Raw genomic sequence first — 19,452 nt, 5'->3', positions numbered from 1 at the left:
ACAGATAAATGGAAGCTCACAAAGAAGAAATAATTAGCTCAAGGTCGTACCACCAGGAAGAGTCAGCGACCACACTCTCGACCGACCTAACTTTGCTTGGAGCACTCTCTCTCCTGCACCCTCCAGGGGCACCCCTACCCGGTGCCCCTCTTCCGCATTTTCCAGGGCACTTGCCCAACCCACTGAGCTGCTGGGGTCGGGGGGGGGGGATGTTGCACTCGAGAATGTCACTTCTGCAACCGATCTCCTGTGTGCTCCCGTGAAAAGCGCTATTCGGTCGCAGAAATGCTCTCTACCCGCAGTTCTTGAACTTGCTGGGGGCTGCAGGGAGTAGAGAGGGATCCGCGGGGGTGGGCGGGCCTCTGGGGGCGGGAGCTCGAGAGTGGCGTCGGAGCGGACCAATCGCCGCGGGGGCGCTGGCCACGGGGCCCAATCGCATGAAATCAGGACAGTGCCAGCCCCGGCGGCGGGGCGCGGGGAGGGACTAGCACCCCAGAGGCGCGTCCCCGGGGCGGGCGGCGCCGCTGAGTCACCGCGAGCGCAGGCCGGGCTGGGGACTCAGGGACTGCCGGCCGGGGTCGCAGGAACGGCTGCCCCGCGCAGGCCCCGGGACCCGCTGGGCCGAGATCGTACGCAGGGCCGCGCCGGAGCCGAGCGAGGGCTGCGCGGTGGACTGTCGCGCTTGTCCCCTGGGACGCGGAAGGGCGCTTTCTTGGTTTGCTTTAAAATAAGGGCTTGAGGTTTCTCGAGCAGGTGCATTTGGTCGAATTCAACGGACTTTCTTTCCCCTTCCCGCCCCCGCGCGGCGGCGCAGACCCAGCCTCCGTGCGCACCTGCTGCCCAGGAGGCGCTGCAGGCAGGCCCCCCCAAAAGGAGACAGCCCCCCAAGACTCCGGACCCCGACAATGGTCAGACCCGCGCCCAGCAGCCTGGCAGGAAGATCGTGACCGTGGGGTGAGTTAAACAAAAGGAACAACCCCTTATTACAACTCAGAGCTGCTTCTTTAAAGGCCCCCTTCCTGCCCGCTGTTCACCAGCAGCCAAAGCAATAATAAACAGTTACGTAACTGTCGTGTCCCAAGAGCAACCTCACTGTTTCCTTTATGAAAATCAGCTGGCAGTATACAACGTGGGAGTTATAGTGTGATCACTGGATTGCCCAAGTGGGAGGTAACTTATTAAGACTATTTTAAAGAATCTTCTTAAGGGTCCTTGGGCTTTCCTGGTGGCTCAGATGGTAAAGAATCAGCCTGCGGATACAGGAGACCCAGGTTCAATCCCTGGGTCAAGAAGATCCCCTGGAGCAGGGAATGGCAACCCACTCCAGTACTCTTGCCTGGGAAATCCCATGGACAGAGGTACCTGGAGGGCTACAGTCCATGGGGTCACGAAGAGTCGGATGGGGCTGAGTGACTAACATACTTAAAGGTCCTTAAAGGTCCCTTGAGTCCTTAAAGGTCCAACTCTTAAAAATGGGAAGTATGACAGTCTTGGGTTTACTGAGTGCCGGAAAAGTTATTTTCCTCCGAAGTGCTCACTGCTTTCTGTTCCCTCATGTGCTTGTTTACTCCACAAAATGCTCCTAACTTCCCCATCGTTGAAAACCTAGCCTATCTGATAAGAGTGCAGCTGATTCTCTCCTTTTCTCTTTAACAGAACTCCAGCTCTCTACCCAAGCAAGATGAAGATTCCATTTGTAGAACCTGTCATTTGCCTTAGTGTATTCGCTCTGACTCTGAACAGCCCCTTGACGACACAGTATGTGTACAGGAGGATATGGGAGGAAACGGGCAACTACAGCATTGCACTTGAGAGCAATACTTCTGAGTGTGCAAAGAACAAAAGCAGCCCAATTTTTGCATTCCAGGAGGTAAGACATGAAAATAGCCCTAAAGTGTATTATAAAAGAGGAATGTGCAGCGGGGTTTAAAAGGAAGGAGGATACTGCTCTCATCATACATTGATCTCTGAAGGGTCACCCTAAAACCGCAAAGTCCCAAAGCAAGAGCCTTTATTCAGTTCTCTTTCTGTTTGAAGCTCCCTGACACCTCTAATCTGCCTCTTCTCCTTAAAACCCCTTTCTTCTCTTGTGATTCTGGCGCTTCTTTCTCTCAGAAGATCTCAATTCAGTCTCCTCGCCTATGTCGCTGTCTCTCCTCCTTCCCCACAGAAAGCCTGAAAGTCGGGCAGGGCAGGCTGGAATGAGTGCTCGGTGGACACAGGTGGAGTGAAACGTGGGTCCTACCTTTCCCTTGCCCCCTGCCCCCTGCCTCTTTCCACTGCCCACCTGGCCCAGTTTTTGGTGACCCCAGAACGTAGCCCATCCCTGAAGACTGTGGGCCCCGGGGCCAGTGTCCATCATGGGGTATGGGTGGCATGTGCCATCCACCATTTGGTGTTATCAAATCAACTTTGACCCCCCCCCAAATGCTGGGGAGTGTCCATATGGGGTTGTGGGGGGTGGAGAGCACCCACTTGTGCTCTGAGGGCAATGAAAATGTTCCGCCAGATACCACAGAGCCTGTCCTTCTCCCCGTCCACCCTCCACCCCCAGGAGGGACACCGCCAGTCTCCTGCTCCCTTAGGCAGTTCTTAACAGTCTGCCAATGTCCAAATGCAAAGGAGAGAGCAGCCAGATTGGGAAATTCCCTGTCCCACCCCGCCCCCAGCAACAATGCCTGAAAAACAACCACACTTAGGAGTTTTGAATTCTTCTGCTTGGGAAGAGAGACAAAAGAGTGGTGCTGCCTCCACAGTCAAAGGAGGAAAAAACCGTCAAAGGACTCTGGGTCACCTGCACCCTCAGAGAAAAAGAGATTATTTCCGAACAGCCATGTGGATATCAAATTTCTGGCCTAGATGGAGGTCATACAAACAGAAGGCCCAAGGGTCTCTCTCTTGGTTTTGTCTCCCTTCAAGAATGTTTCTTTGGACTTCCCTGGTGGTCCAGTGGTTAAGATTCTGTGTTTTTCACTGTGGGGGCCACAGGTTCGATCCCTGGTCGTGGAAGTTCCACATGCCAAGGCCAACAAACAAACAAAAAAGAATGTTTCCTGTTACATGGATGTCATTGCCAGGGAGTGAGAAGTTTCCAGAAACTCATCAATCTCTGCATTTGGTTCTGTGTGTTCCTTCACCGGAGCCCTGGGAGCAGAGCGGGGGATGGAGGAGGAGAGGACTCGAGTGTCTGAGAAGTCTTCTGCCCTCACCCTCCAGCTGAGGGCAGACAGGCCTTGGTGCAGCTGCCGCAGTGACGTCTGTGACTGTGTGGTCATGAATACTGGCCCCACTTCCCGCCTGGCCCAGCTGCTGAAAGCCCCTTGCTGCCTGGAGCAGTGGTCTCATTTTGAAGATTTTTGCCAAACTTTTTCACTGACTGACTGTGGTTTCATTGAATTAATAGTTAGGAGAGCCCACTGCCCTGGATGCCTTCGGTTTACAGTTTACTGGTTTACAGTCAGTGCACTGGAGCTTCAGGTGCTTTTTCTCAAGTTGGGGAACTGGATACCACCCCGCCCATAACTGGGATGGGGTGTGGCAACCTCCTCACCGCCTCCACCTTAGGACCCAAGAGCACTTCCTTCTGGCCCCCTCCCTGGCCCTGTTCAGCTTTTCAGAGAATATTCTCCCCTCTTTAAATCCAAAAACACATGTTGCCGTTTCCTGAGTGGCTGTCTCAGTGCCCAGCTCCCTAGGTGTGCTCTGGCCACATGCAAGTTGAGAGATTTGCGGACTGCTCTTACACCCCTAAAAATAAGAGACAAACCTCTAAACTTGGAGGGGACAATTTCAGGTTACCCAGCAGATCATGAAATTGTTCTCGCCCAAGAATTTGTGTATAAACCTTTTAACAACTAACAGAGTCCCTTGTTACCAGCAGATAAGGAATATTTTCTACTCAACTGAAATTAATATATACATTTTAGTCTATGAAATTGTGACTTCCTTAAAACTGACAGTCCTTTCCTTAATTTCTTCTGTCTCAGCACATTGTTATTCTGTTCCATCTTGTATAGGAAATAGCATTTTTTTCACTGTGATTTCTATCATCTACCCTTGTATGACATATAATTATAATTCTCCAGAGTTTAAAACATACAGACACACAAGGATTTCTTGTCTCAGCATTTAGGGTTGACAGATGCTTTGAGTTTGCTTTGTTAAAATCTGCATTTCAAAACATGGGTTGCAGATGAGAGCAGTCTGTGTAAAAGGCTGGGTCGGAATGACAGTGGATAGAAGGGAGAGGAGAGCAGGACACAGAAGGAGGCGTGGAAAAGGGAGGAGAACCCCAAACTGGAACATCTTGTTGAGGAGTTGATTAAAAGATAACTGTTTCACTTGTTTGTTGATTCAATAAATACTTACTTGATGGCTCCTATGTCTGTAGGAGGTACCAAGATGCGCTCAAGAAATTTATTCTAGTATAGATATAAAAGGGGCAAGAGTGATTTAGCACTGACTGTACGAGGGCCCTGTGCGGAGCACCTTATATTTAATTTTAAGTCTCCTGGCAGCCTGCGAGGTTGGGACTGTTGACATTCCCTCTTGTCAGATGAAGAAGCTCTGGAGTTCAGTAATTTGGTCAGGTTCACACACAGCAAGTTACAAACGCCTGTTCTCCTTGATGGTTCATTCGTGTCATCCATCTGTCTATTGAGTACCTGGAGGCCCTGTTCCTGGAGCCGGTGATGCTGTGGTGAAAGAACAAGGTTCCATACCTGCTCTGGGAGCTTCGGTTGGAGTAGGGAGGTCATGCAATGCTCACATAGAGTAACATATCATGTCCTGTCAAGGAGTGGTGAGTCTCTAGGGAGAAAAATGGCAGGATGAGGGGCTGGAGCGTTGGGAGGGGGTCAGTAGGATTGCTTTAGTTGGAGTGATGGTCAGGGAAGGCCTCTCTGAGGAGGTGGTTCTGAATTAAGGAAGTAAGCTGTGTGCTGATTAATCAGGTGGAGAGAACAGCAAGTAGCCTGGAGGTTTGCAGAATCTGTGCTGGGGGGCTGCCCTCCGCCCCCCACCACCACCCACAAGGAGTTTGCATTTACTCCGGTGGAAGGAAAGTCATTGAGGGGCTGTGACATGAGCTGACGTGCTCATGATGAGAGGAGTGACGTGAGCTGATGTGCGTCTACCTTCATTGGTGCACTTTTTAGCAATTCCACCACACTTTCAGGAGTCCCTTTTGCCTCCATAGTTGATCAAAGTTAAGAAAAGTAAGAAAGAACGATTCGAATTGCCATAATTGACTTCCTGTTTGGAATTGTCAGTGGATTAACAGGACTGTCTTCTGTCCTTCTGTTTAATTAAAAATTTTTTTATTTTTTGTTTTTTACAATGTTGTATACTACAACTCAAATCAGCCATAAAGATCACCCAAAACTGCTGTGTACAGAACTGACTGGATGGAATCCAGGTTCCTCTGACTCCAGAGCTCAAGCTCTTAATCGTTAAACAGAAAGTACAGCTAGGGGATGATAACTGTTGTGTGAGAAACTTCGGAAGGAGGAGTGATGACATGGGTTTGGGAATTTCAGGGAAATCCTAGCAGGACTGACTGTGGATGGTGCCTGGAAATAGACTGTACTGGGAGTGAGTGGGCATGATGCAGAGGAGTGAGGCCAGGGCACATCGCGGGGACCTCGGGGACCAGGCTAAGGAGCGTGGACTTTCTCAGGCAGGCCGGGGAGACACTGCAGCTTTGAGGGGTGAGAGACACACCGACAGTGTGCTCCACGTGCCCAGCATCCGTGTCTGTGATCTGCAAAGTGATAAGACTAGTGTTACACGTGAACTGAGTAGAGAGACCAGTGAGATGCCAGAGTGGTGGAAAGGAAAACCAATGGGAGTTGTTACCTGGCAACTATGGGACCATCAAGAAGATGAAGGCATGAGAAAGACGGGGCAGGGGGGCGGAGGGGTGGAGGGGCAGCATAGACTGTGCTGGGGGACATGGACGAAGGGAAAGGTTAGAAGCAGAGATGACTCAAGTTTTGGCAATGAAGAATGGCTTGAATTGTATAAATATATAAAAATAGGCTCACTATTTAACAATTAATTCAGTATCTGATATTTTTGTGGTTCATCAGTCTTTTTTAGGGTGCCTTCTAAATATGACATGAATGGATTTTTTTAAATGAGTTTGCATGTGTGCTAAAACACTTCAGTTGTGTCCAACTCTGCAACCCCGTGGACTGTAGCCTGCCGGGCTCCTCTGTGCATGGGATTCTGCACACAAGAACACTGGAGTGGGTTGCCGTGCCTTCCTCCAGGGGATCTTCCTGACCCTGGGACTGAACCTGTTTCTGATTATGCCTTGCCGATGAGACATAAGGGCAAGCGGGTTCTTTACCACTAGTGCCATGTGGCAAGCCTTTAAGCTGAGTTTAGTCATCACCATTATAAAAATGGCACCCAGCCTTAATATAAAGTTTGGAAAATACAGAGAAGAGGCAAGAAGACAATGCTTTTAAATCACCCCAAGTTCTGTACATTAAATAACTAGTCAATGATGGTTGTGTCCACCAATCTGTGTGCTCATAGTTGAGTCAGGCCTTAGGAAAGCAGAGTTTATCTCACTGCTTAGTTCATGGCACACTACCATCTTTAGTCAATACAGAACTCTTCTTTGGATTTTATCTTAATTTTTAGTGAATAAAGGAATACTTGTGGAGACACATGTAAAAAGGACAACTGAGCTCTACCTAAATAAAAGTCTGTCAAATATGACACTTACATGTGATATTCATCCCCTTGGTGTAGACAGAAAGATGTATCATGAACGTGCTCTCTTAGTACAAACTGTCCACAGAAGAAAGATGTATCATGAACGTGCTCTCTTAGTACAAACTGTCCACAGAAGAAAGTGAAAGAAAATGAAATTTGCTCAGTTGTGTCCGACTCTTTGTGACCCAAGTCCATGGAATTCTTCAGACCAAAATATTGAAGTAGGCAACCTTTCCCTCTCTAGGGGATCTTCCCAACCCAGGGATTGAACCCAGGCCTCCCGTATTGCAGGTGGATTTTTTTACCAGCTGAGCCACAAGGGAAGCCCAAGAGTACTGAAGTGGGTAGCCCATCCCTTCTGCAGGGGATATTACCAACCCAGGAATTGAACTGGGGCCTTCTGCATTGCAGGCAGATTCTTTACCAACTGAGCTATCAGGGAAGTCCACAGAAGAAAGAGAAGTCATTACATGGCCAGTCCTGAGGCCTTGGGCTCTGTGGATCCTTGATATGAGTCAGACATACACCAGTACACACATTTTATTTTTATGGGTCAACGTCTCCACTGTGGTACTTGAACATTTGGACTGAGCATTGATGATTATATCAGTTCTTGATCTTTGCATTGTGAACTGGATAAAGATTTAAGTTGAGAGCTTCCCTGGTGGTCCAGTGGCTGAGACTTCTTGCCCAATGCTGGGGGACCTGCAACTAAGAGTTCACGTGGTGCAACAAAGATCAAAGATTCAGCTTGCTACAACTAAGACCCAGGGCAACCAAATAAATAAATATTTTTAAAAAACAAAACAAAAAACTCATGCACTATAAGTTCCCCATCCCTGACTTACCAGCTCTTGCTTGATTTTTCAAAAGTCTATACCAAAATATTTTCAGGCACATTGTAAAAACCTCTGTAAACGCTTTGTCTTCTTTTTCTTTGCAGGAAGTCCAGAAAAAGGTGTCTCTTTTTAACCTGCAGATGGACATAAGTGGGTTAATCCCTGGTCTCGTGTCTACGTTCGTGTTTCTGTCGCACAGTGACCGTGGAGGAAGGAAGTTCCCTCTGATCTTGTCTTCTGTCGGCGCTCTTGCAAACAGTGCTTGGCTCTGTCTGCTCTCCTATTTGGCACTTCCAATCCAGCTTCTGATTGCATCTGCCTTCATCGGTGCCCTTTTTGGCAATTACACCACACTTCTGGGAGCCTCTTTTGCCTACATAGTTGATCAATGTAAAGAAAAGAAACAAAGAACGATTCGAATTGCCATAATTGACTTCCTGTTTGGAGTTGTTAGTGGATTAACAGGATTGTCTTCTGGCTATTTTATTAGAGGGTTAGGTTTTGTGTGGTCCTTTTTAATTGTTACCATGGCTCTTTCTGTGAACTTGATTTATATTTTATTTTTTCTTGAGGATTCAATGAAAGAGTCTTCATCTCAGAATATTTCTGTGTCGTGGACTGAAGCCTTTAAAAACCTATTTCACCGAACGTACCTGCTTTTTAAAAATGCTTCTGGTGAGCAGCGGTCTTTGTGCTATTTGTTGCTTTTCACGATGATCACTTACTTTTTCGTGACCATTGGTGTTTCCCCCATTTTTGTCCTTTATGAACTGGATTCACCGCTCTGCTGGGATGAAGTTTTAATAGGTTATGGATCAGCTTTGGGTAGTGTCACTTTTTTCAGCAGTTTCCTAGGAATATGGCTTTTTTCTTACTGTATGGAAGATATTCACATGGCCTTCATAGGAACTTTTACCACCATGGTGGGCATGGCTATGACTGCTTTTGCCAGAACAACATTGATGATGTTTTTAGGTAAGTTACAAGTATATCCTAGAATTTTGTATTTGATGTTTATATAAAATGAATGCAGTCTGATGGTTGAGAAACTTTAATACAAAATTCTCTATTTAATGGTTTCTAGTTTAATTAAAGGTAATTTGTTAAAAGCAAATTTGCCAGAAGCTGAAAAACAACTGACTTAAATTTTTTTAATAACCACAATTTTCTAAATTTGCATACTTGCCCAAAAATTGTCTTGAGGAAACTTCTTCTTGTGAATCAGTTCTTCAATATAACATTCACCAGCTTAAATATTTCTTAAAGCGCTACTAAGAAGGCTACTTTAGATTAAAAAAAAAAAAAGACTATTATGTAAAGGATGCTCAAAAGGTTTATAAGAAAAATATTTATTGAATATATTCAAGCCTATGACCATACCACCCTGAACATGCCCGATCTCGTCTGGATGTATTCAAGAAGACTTTGCAAATTGAAATTTCACAAATTGGTCATTTCATGAATTGAGTTTTGATGAATCACATTCTGGCAAGTTTCCTTAACTACCTGCACCCCATCAGTGGTTTTTGTAAGGCTTGAGTGAAAATACTGCACTTGCAAAGGTTAAAGGATCTGTAAAGTGAGACCTCAAGAGAGGTCCATTTAGTCTTTTTCTACAAAGGCAGTATTAACATCTTGCTACGGAGAAGCCTGGTAGGCTACAGTCCACGGGGTCGCAAAGAGTCGGACTTGCCTGAGCAGTGGAACAGAATGGAACCCTGCAGGGAGGCAGGATGACCAAGGAGAATTGGGCTTCATTTCCATCTGCAGAGCCCGGGGATCTTAGGCTAGTTACTGAGCTCCTCTGAGCCCTTACTTTTTAATATCTAAGATGGGCATCATGGTGCTTGATTCAGAGGATTGTCACGAATATTAGAAGAGATAACTGTAAATCACTTAGCACCATGCCAAGAGTTCAGAAAAGGACAGGTCCCTCTCCCCGTCTCCCTTGGAATTGCCAAGGTCAAAGTCAGTTAATATATGTGAGAACTTTACAGTGATCTGCAAATGTAATATCTTAACTTTTATAATGAAAAATGCTGCTGACTCTTAAGGGTCAGAATTTAAGAACAGAGGCAATTTGCGTTCCTGAAATTTTTCAGCCACAAAGATGAACAACCGAGAAGAGAAAGAACCAGTTTGCCAATAAGCAGATCAATAAAAGAATGCTAGCACTAAAAAATGCTGAGTCTGAAAGAGCAAAACCAGAAAACATACAAAAAACTTATTAACAAACGAAAAGCTTATTGTGAATCTGTGATACAAATACATACATATACCCACTCTTTTTTTAGATTCTTCTCCCATATAGGCCATTACAGAGTGTTGAGTAGAGTTCCCTGTGCTCTATAGTAGGTCCTTATGAGTTATCTATTTTATATCTAATAGTGTGTATGTGTCAGTCCCAATCTCCCAATTCGTCCTTCTTCTCTCCCCTTACCCCCAGGAACCCTAAGTTTGTTTTCTACATCTGCAGAAAGTAAACTCTTCTTAAACTGACCTGTCCATTGTCAATCTTCCTTCATTAAGCAGAATTCTTCCATTAATTAATTCAGTTATTAAAAGCAATGATACAGGATGCTTAGAGAAAAGGAACTATTTAGAGGGAAAGTGTTTCAGGCTTAAAACTGACCCTGAGTTTTCCGATGGAGCCAGTTAATTGTTGTCTCTTCCTCTCACAGTCAGGCTGCCGTTTCTCTTCACTGTCATGCCGCTCTCTGTTCTACGGTCCATGATATCAAAAGTGGTTCGTTCTACTGAGCAAGGTGAGTCTAATTTGCTTAAGGAACAGAATGACTCTATAATCTGTACCACCTTATAGCTGTGTACGATCAGTGTTGAGTCTTCAGAATATTCTCAACCCCTTTTCTGCATAACACTCCTTTTGAATCAAGTGGTAAGGTCTGTGTTAGGAAGAGCTGATATTCAGGCAAGGGAGCCCCTGCCCAGGGCCTGGGGCTGCGGAGGGCTTGCTCTGGACACACCGTGCCCCACTACAAAAGATTGCATAATTCAATAAATTTAAAGATATATTTCTTGATTGTTTCCCATGTGTCAGATTTAGCTGTATATTCACACAGATGTTTGTTGATTGTGTGATGCAGAGTAATTGGAAAATCACTTAGGAATATAAAAACTACAGTATGTAAATACCTAGCTGCTTCCTTGAATTATGTAATGGTTTCTTAGATACAACACCAAAAGCACAATAACAATAAGACAGATAAATTAGACTTTTTCCAAATTAAAAACTTTCATGCTTCAAAGGACACCATCAGGAAGATGAAAAGAATGTGTAACTTTGTTCTGTATTTTCCAAGTCTCCTGTAAATGTTTTTACCATACTTCCATACTTTAAAAAATAAAAAGGAAAGAGAGAGAGAAAAAAAAAAGGGAAAGTGAAAGGATCACCCACTGAATGGGAAAATATATTGATACTTGCAAATCATATGTCTGATAAGGAACTTGTGTCCAAAATATACTAAAACTCAACAATAAAAAGACGATCCAGTTAAGAAATGGGCGAAGGATTTGAACTACTATCTACAGAGAAGATGTACAAATCGCCAACAAACACATGAAAAATGATCAACCATCTGGGAAATGCAAATCAGAACCACACTGAGACCCATTGGGATGGGTGAAATGAAAAAGTCAGACCATAAGAAGTGTTGATGAGGATGTGGAGAAGTTGGAACCCTCATGCACTGCTGGTGAGAAAATCATCTAAAATGATGTGGCCATTTAACAAAACAGTTTGATAGCTCCTGATAAAGTTAATTAGAGTTACTGTATGACTCAGCAATTCCATTCCCAGGTATACACTGAAGAGAAATGAAAACATATGTCCACACATAATCTTGCACACAAATGTTCATAGCAGGATTATTTATAATAGCCAAGAAGCACAAACAATGCAAATGTCCATGAATTGGTGAATACATAAGCAGAATGAGATGTGTCTGCCCTATGGAATATGACTTTACAATAAAAAGAAATGAAGTCATGATACACACTACAACAGGAATGAACCTTGAATTCATTATGCTAAATGAAAGAAGCTGGTCACAAAAGGCCACATCATTTCAGTTCAGTCGTTTAGTTGTGTGAGACTTTTTGTGACCCCATGAATCACAGCACGCCAGGCCTCCCTGTCCATCACCAGCTCCCAGAGTTCACTCAAACTCATGTCCATCGAGTCGGTGATGCCATCCAGCCATCTCATTCTCTATCGTCCCCTTCTCCTCCTGCCCCCAATCCCTCCCAGCATCAGAGTCTTTTCCAGTGAGTCAACTCGTCGCATGAGGTGGCCAAAGTATTGGAGTTTCAGCTTTAGCATCAGTCCTTCCAATGAACACCCAGGACTGATCTCCTTTAGAATGGACTGGTTGGATCTCCTTGCAGTTCAAGGGACTCTCAAGAGTCTTCTCCAGCACCACAGTTCAAAAGCATCAATTCTTCGGTGATCAATATGATTCCATTTTACACAAAATTTCCAGAATAGGCAAATTCATGGAGATAGAGATTCCACCAGTGCTTCCCCACAGACTAGAGAAAAGGGAGTGACCACTAATGGGCACAAAGAGTCTTTTGGGGAGATGAAAGTGGCCTAAAATTAGACGGTGGTGATGATTGCCCAGTTTCTGTGAACATAGGAAGAACCACTGAACTGTACAGTTTAAAAGGGTGAGTTTTATATTATGTGAATTATATCTCAATAAAGCTGTTCAGGAAACAAAAAGGAATATCAACCTGCTTTGACTTAGAACTACAATAGACTTGTCAGAATGTATTATTTACTTTGGTTTAGTTTAGCTTGGTTTATTTATCAACTCTTTTAAGAAGTGGTTTCATGTTATTAAATACAGTGACATTTCAAAATGTGTAGTTTGCATTTTGGCATGTCTTATTGTGAGTTGAAATAACTTTGTCAATTCCATTGTGATTCCATTGCTCCAGGATAGTAGAGTCATTTTGTTCTTAACTGCAAATGAAGAAATCCTTCTGGTGGTATTGAAATGTATAAAAGTGAATGTACTTCCATCCTTCATTACTTCTAAAAATGGATATTTTTGTGAAAACATTAGGCACCTTAAAAGAATCTGAGAAGGGAAGTGCTGCAAAGGTTTTCAGGTGCTTCTCCCTGAAAGAGAATAATATATAATACCTTATGTAAAAAAGAGGAGGAAACTGACTTTTGCTAATTATTTTGAAATCTCTGTGCTCCATACAGCTATGACATTCATCACTAGAGCACCCTGGACTCCCTCTTAGTTTGTCATCTGTGTACTCCTTGAAATTCTATTAATACGTGAAAGTGAAAGTCGCTCAGTCATGTCCAACTTTTTGTGACCCCATGGACTATACAGTCCACGGAACTCTCCAGGCCAGAATACCGGAGTGGGTAGCCTCCCCTTCTCTAGGGGATCTTCCCAACCCAGGGATCAAACTCAGGTCTCCCACGTTGCAGGTGGATTCTCTACCAGCTGAGCCACTTTAATATATGGGACCTAGTAAAAACAAACAGAATTGAGTTTTGACATCTATTGGATTTTTTTTAAGTTCAGAAAATAAACTCCATTGCGCTTTTATTCAATCAGTTTATCTTTGGTAACTGTTAAACAAGTTGTACTACTCAGGGAGTTGCAGCAAGAAGCAAGAGCTATTTCCTGAGAGGGTAGTTGTTGTTTGCACAGCCTGACCGAGTTTCTGACAAAAAAAGACTCAAGCCGCTGTGTAATAGGATTAGCACCATGGCACCATCCCTGGCTTTAGCAAGGAATCAGAAATAAAATGAAACAATGCTGCAGTTAGAGAACTAGGAGACCTTGTTTCCAATTAAACTGACTTCCTGTATTATCACAAATATCATAATATTCTGTATAATCTTGTGTTATCATGGAGGCACCAAGTCCATATGCTCCATGATGATGGATAACTGTGCCCTTGAATGAAGAAGCTTTTATTCAATCACTTGACAAGTATGTATTACATGTCTACCGTGTGCCAGCATGGCTAGACCCTGGGGACACAGCAGTGAACAAAGCAAATGTGCACTTGACATGGGCAGAACTTTCACTGTGGGCAAAAGAAGACACATCTCTGATAACTGAGCATTCTGCAGAGGGAGGTTTGTTTTATGAACACATGTCCTGTTGTTCAATGAAGACTCTGAAGCAATATATGAGAATATGTTGTAGAGGGAAAGAAATGGCAACCCACTCTAGTACTTTTGCCTGGAAAATCCCATGGAGAGGGGCCTGACGGGCTACAGTCCATAGGGCTGCAAAGAGTGGGACACTACTGCAGCAACTTCACACACACGCGCACGCACACGCACACGCACATGCACACACACACACACACACACACACACACACACACACCAGAATGTGTATAATACAGTGAAGATTTAAACAAACAAAAATCAATACACAGTCTGAAAAAGCAAGACCATGGGGAAAACAAGAGGCTAGATACATAAACTATAATCCAGCTGTGAAAGGTGATCCTCAAGCTTGCTTTTTCCTTCTTTATCAGTCCAGTTAAGCACAATCATTTACATAATTAGCGCTGTCACCTTCATGCATTGGAGAGGGAAATGGCAACCCACTCCAGTGTTCTTGCCTGGAGAATCCCAGGGGCGGGGGAGCCTGGTGGGCTGACGTCTGTGGGGTCGCACAGAGTCGGACATGACTGAAGTGACTTAGCAGCAGCAGCAGCAGCATAAGGAAAATGCATTACAGTTTATCATGGAAAAGTAAACTCAGCAAAGTAGGGAACAAACACAGCAGCTTAAAGAAGAAAGAAAGATCTGCAGAAACTGCAGAAACTTATACCACTGAAGCCAGGGGCTGAGAACAGCCATGGTGTTCTCAGTGATGTGAAATTTGACCAAGAGAAAGAAAAGTGCGTCAAGATGCTCAACTGTCTTTTGGAGGTTTAACTCTTCAGTCAACATGGTCTTGGATTCCAGACAGGACTCAAAACTTGTGGAATAAGGACCATTTCGCTGACTGTGAGCTTGAGCTGACCCCAAAGCCATTTTCAGGCTTCTTGAGCAATGCTCCGAGGCCTGCCCTTTCCCATACCCGGGGTGTGGGAAGCAGAGAAGGACAGCAGAGTCCCCTCCAAGGGGAGACAGTTGTAAGCATGTTAAGACAGAAAAGTATGTTGTAGAGAATCACTAAATAACAACCTGTGACATAACCTTCACTAGAGCACAGGGCAGTGATGTAGTTACTGGACGAGTCAAACAGGAAACTGATGTAACTGATATTTTGTTACTCTAGAGGAAGGGATCAAATTCAAATTGCAGAACGTATGATAAGATTCCCAAGGGCTTCCCAGGTGGCGCTAGTGGTAAAGAACCCGCTTGCCAATGCAGGAGACGTAAGATCCCTGGGTTGGGAAGATCCCCTGGAGGAGGGCATGGCAACCCACTCCAGTATTCTTGTGTGGAGAATCCCATGGACAGAGGAGGCTGGAGGGCTAAGGTCCATAGGGTCACAAAGAGTCGGACACGACTGAAGCGACTTAGCACGCAGGCACATGTGATTAGATTATGTCTCTCTGCCTTGCCTGTCACTCTTGCCAGATCTGACCTGACCTGGATGTTGCCCACAGGGAGCCACCCGGCCCCACAGCTGTGTCACAGATTAGCCCAGAGACCAAGAGTGGCAGGGGGAGCCTGGAACCTCCGGGGCAGGTGGTTCTGTGTCTGAGGCTGTGGTCGGGGCAGACACACAGCTGATTCCACACACCTAAGCGGCCGGTGCTTTTTAGCTTTGCCCCGTGGATCCTGGAAGTACTGATTCCAGCTCCTCTCTCATCAGGTCCAAGGAGAACTCTTGACCTCAATTTCTTCACCCACAAAATGGGTGACTGCCTCCTTCATCAGGTAGCGCCCCCATGTTTGCAATTTTCTGTGTTATTTTTGCTTGTTATTTTGTAACAGCCTTTTCTCTCTTTCCCTCCACACCCCGACCCCAAACAGGCACCATGTTTGCTTGTCTTGCTTTCTTAGAAACACTTGGCGGAATCACTGCAGTTTCTACTTTCAACGGAATTTATTCAGCCACTGTTGCTTGGTATAAAGGCTTCGTCTTTCTGCTCTCCACTGTTTTATTACTAATTCCAGCCATCAGTCTATGGTAGGTCTTTATTTTTTTTATCCTTTTATCAAAGGCTAGATGGATTGGACAAATTTCCTGACTTCACCAATAACATAGATCTGTTGAAGTTTTGCCTCAGAATGTATTTTTCTGAAGAACTTTTAGACACGATGACATCTGTCAATGATTTTGGAGACTTAGGAAGAAAGAGATAGTGGCATGGCCTTCTAGGACTAGGAGGAAAAAAGACTGGATTAGATGGAGAAGCTACCCCTTGTCTTTAAATGAACAACTGAGGAAATTAGTGTCTAAGAATATATATCAATATGTATATTCAATATACATATATATACTAAATATATATATTCACATATATATTGTAAGAATATATATATTCCCATATACATATATTCAAACTATGATTTCCTATAGTATATTATCCCCTGAAGGTCAAAGATTGCTCTGAGAAGATATACTTTAATACAGATGCTTGGTAAATGATAAGAGTAGATAGAATGCACCGGATATTACGAATTCTCTTTCCTTTCCCGAGACTGGCTTATTTAATGATTTCCTTTTTAAATGTAAATATCCAAATAAATGCAAAGTACAGAATTCTATTTATGAACAGTACATAGAATAAAATGACCAGAGGCACAGACTCGTGAGAAATAATCTCTGCCTTTCAATGAACAAAAAGTGTAAGCCATCTAGGTGAGTGGTTGTGAAAACGCACGAGCAAGTATACTTAACACATTCTGTGAGGCCCAAGCCTTGGGCCAAGAGCCCTTTAACTGGTCTTTGCTGGGCCTGCCCGTCTCACGCGGCTGAGAACAGGAAAGGGGGGTGTAAGGTGGGGCACAGGGCCTGGGATCTTTGCCCCCCTGAGCGCCGTGGGCTGTGGCCATAAGGGAGGGAGAACAGAGCCTGTCCGCACTCCTTCAAGGGTGGGCAGGCACCTTGTTCCGAGTAGGACCTCGGCACGGCTCTCTCAGTGGAACGCTGACACTCAGATCTGTAGAGGCTGGACGACAGTATTATTTCCCAATCCTCTGTAACTGTGATGAAAAGCTATTCTTACCAGATACCTTTTTAGAAGGAGGCTATTCACCTGTTGAATTGGCAATACTAAAACTCCATGCTGAGCCAGTGAGTACTTGATGAGACCAGCAACCTTGTTTTTTGCTGGGAGGAGTGTTATCCCGCATTATCATTTTTGGAAAGCAATTCATGAACATGTATCAAAAGTTTCCCAAAAAAAGTTCATGGCATTTGAACCAGTGATTCCATTTAGAATCTTACCCTAAGGAAATGATCAGCAATGTCAAAAATGTAATTTATATATAAAAAGTTCATTATGGCAAGATATTTTAATGACCAGAATGGCTGACGATAGAAATTGGTTAAATAAATGATGGTGCATCCATATGGTGAAAAATGACTTTTATAAGAACTGTATTACATGGGAAGCAGAATAATGGCTCATTTAAATTTTATTCTTCATTATATTTAGAAATATTCTGTTGTGGATACATATTACTTTTATCATTGGAAAAATTAGTGCAGAGAGATAAAAGGTTGTTATCCTTTTAATAATGCTTCTAATGTAAATGCAGATGGTCTTCTGAGTTTTATTTTTTAAATCTGTTCAATATTTTTAAAATTAAAATTACCTGCTATTTTAATTATGTCCAGATGTCTTCTGTCCAAGTTTCAGTTATAGGCATTAAACGTGAACTTCACTAATAGTTTATAATATTTTGTGGGGACTACACAGAGTAGACAGTGGGAGATGGACATCTTAGGAATCTGGAAGAGGTAGAACTCATGTAGTTTTTTTTTATTAATATTTCAGAAATCTATGCATAAAATTCTGCTAGATTCAAAATAAGCAGTACCCTCCTTCTTTGCATAATTTATTAAAAAATCATGTAACAAGAGAAAAGATAGAACACAGGTTATTTATGTAGTGCCTTAATCACAGGTTTTTAAATGTCTCATTTGCTTTGGCAGTGTTGTCAAGTACGTCAGCAGGAATTCGGGAAGCTATGTCCTTCTAATACAAGAAGAATCCAGCGAAGACACTTCGGACAGATGATTAATTGTGATTAAAAAAACAATCCGAATACACATATCATACGCTCTGACTTCTGAAGGATCTAAACTAGCTCCACGATCAGGACTTCATGAATAATCAATGCTGCCGGTCCTTTCTTCTGAACTCTCAGAGAAAGAGTCCCTGCTCTAGCTTCTTACAGTACCAAGCACTCTGAGCACTTTATGAAGATCAAGTGACATATTTCCAGTAGACAGAAGAAGAAACCTCAAAACACCTTCCTCTTTGGGATTTACAAAACAAATAGAAACTTACCGGTCTGAGAAATTTGGTACGATCAAAAGCAATAATCTCCCTGATGTACTCTGGTCTGTCACATTGAGACCAAGAAGAATCCTGTTTGCTTCAGTTTCTTCATCTGCACAATGGATTTCTGACCTCTCTCAAAGATTTTGAAGGCATAACTGTTGAAAATTATGATGAGTCAGTCACTGATCGGAAAACTATAGACATTTCAAGCCTTTATAATTCTCCTCTACTTGGGTAATGCTTTGTTTCATCAAGGTGTTAGTGGTGTTAAGGTGTTAGTGGTAGTCAGAGGTTTCAGTAGCCGCAAAATCCTCAAGAGAGAAGCACTTTACTGAATATGTTTACATTTTTCCTAATTTGTTTAATCAATTATCATATTTCCATAACACTGGAAAAAAAGAATACAAATAGTTCCTAAAGAAATGTAAACACAAGTAGACAGCCAATCATGATGCAAATTAATTAGTGCTCCAATATTAGAGCCAATATTAATTCCTTATTTCTGTGAAAAGTAATCCATTTCCTACTGCCTTACACTCGTATCCGGGACCTCCGTGGTGAAAACACCACATGCTTTCCTGCCTCCTGTCTGCACTCAGTGTTCCACTGGGCCTTCCTCCCTCCCTCCCATTGAAACTATCAAGTTTCAGCCAAGGCAAAGCTTCTGCTTCCTCCACGTGGCTTCCAAACTTTTCTTATCGCCCCACCGCCTCCGCTGCTGCCCCCTAGTCCCCGCAGGGCTCCCCCAGCTCTCTGTGTGCACTGCCCTCCAAGTGTCTTCCCTCTTCTTGTAAAATTTGTCCCCCTACTTGCAAAATGAGTCTCTTGAGGACAGGGACAGTTTGATTTCTCATTATATCCTCAATAAAAGTTGAATTCAGTGATCGCAGAATTTTGTTTTCACTTGTAAAAAATCATTTCAAGCTATATATTTAAGGTGGTATGAGATTAACCAATGATATGGCGTAGTCATGAAGCCAGCCTTGCAAAGAAATTGAAAAATGCACTAACCCATATGCATTTTAAATTGGTTTATGGCACTTTCATGGGTCCTTCAATATCTCCCATTTTCCAAGTTTCCGTCTGTAATAACACATATGTCCTGAAGTACACCTAGATGATTTAACTCCTCTGTAATCTCTTCAAAGCAGATAGAGGCTTGTTTACAGCACTGCTTACAGTTTTTCCCCGTAGGATAATCAATGATTGCTTGACCAGCAGATAACACTCATATTTTTTAAATACTAGAAATTCTTATTTCCAAGACTATTCCTTTTAGGTTTAGCTAACATCTTCTGGGCTATTCTCAGATTGATTGATTGATTTTTGTTTTACTTCCTGTTCAGTGCTCTTCCCAAACCAAAATAAAAGCAACAGTACTTTACAAAGTGCTTTCCATATCAACTTA

The 19,452-nt window shown here is 43.5% G+C and overlaps 1 protein-coding gene across 3 annotated transcripts; it reads left to right on the top strand.

The window, feature by feature from the left end:
• Positions 1–494: 494 nt before the first annotated feature.
• On the top strand, positions 495–18,936 carry SLC46A3 (solute carrier family 46 member 3). Of its 3 annotated transcripts, none has more exons than XM_055426322.2 (6): positions 500–954; positions 1,657–1,870; positions 7,670–8,540; positions 10,247–10,330; positions 15,562–15,718; positions 17,693–18,936. In XM_055426322.2, exons 2-6 carry the CDS (start codon positions 1,682–1,684, stop codon positions 17,775–17,777), a joined length of 1,386 nt encoding a protein of 461 aa, XP_055282297.1. In that variant the 5' UTR covers positions 500–954; positions 1,657–1,681; the 3' UTR covers positions 17,778–18,936. The 3 variants fall into 3 exon arrangements, with proteins under 3 accessions (XP_088698828.1, XP_055282297.1, XP_088698827.1); XM_088842701.1 differs by lacking the exon at positions 500–954 and adding an exon at positions 1,054–1,170; XM_088842702.1 differs by lacking the exons at positions 15,562–15,718; positions 17,693–18,936 and adding an exon at positions 15,401–15,553 and having other exon boundaries at positions 495–954.
• Positions 18,937–19,452: the final 516 nt, after the last annotated feature.

Source organism: Moschus berezovskii, chromosome 13 (genome assembly GCF_049115385.1).
Source record: "Moschus berezovskii isolate FMDL1 chromosome 13, NW_MosBer_1.0, whole genome shotgun sequence".
NCBI classification, from domain to species: Eukaryota; Metazoa; Chordata; class Mammalia; order Artiodactyla; family Moschidae; genus Moschus; species Moschus berezovskii.
Note: the sequence above shows the minus strand (reverse complement) of the source record. Positions and strands in the feature narration are given on the sequence as shown.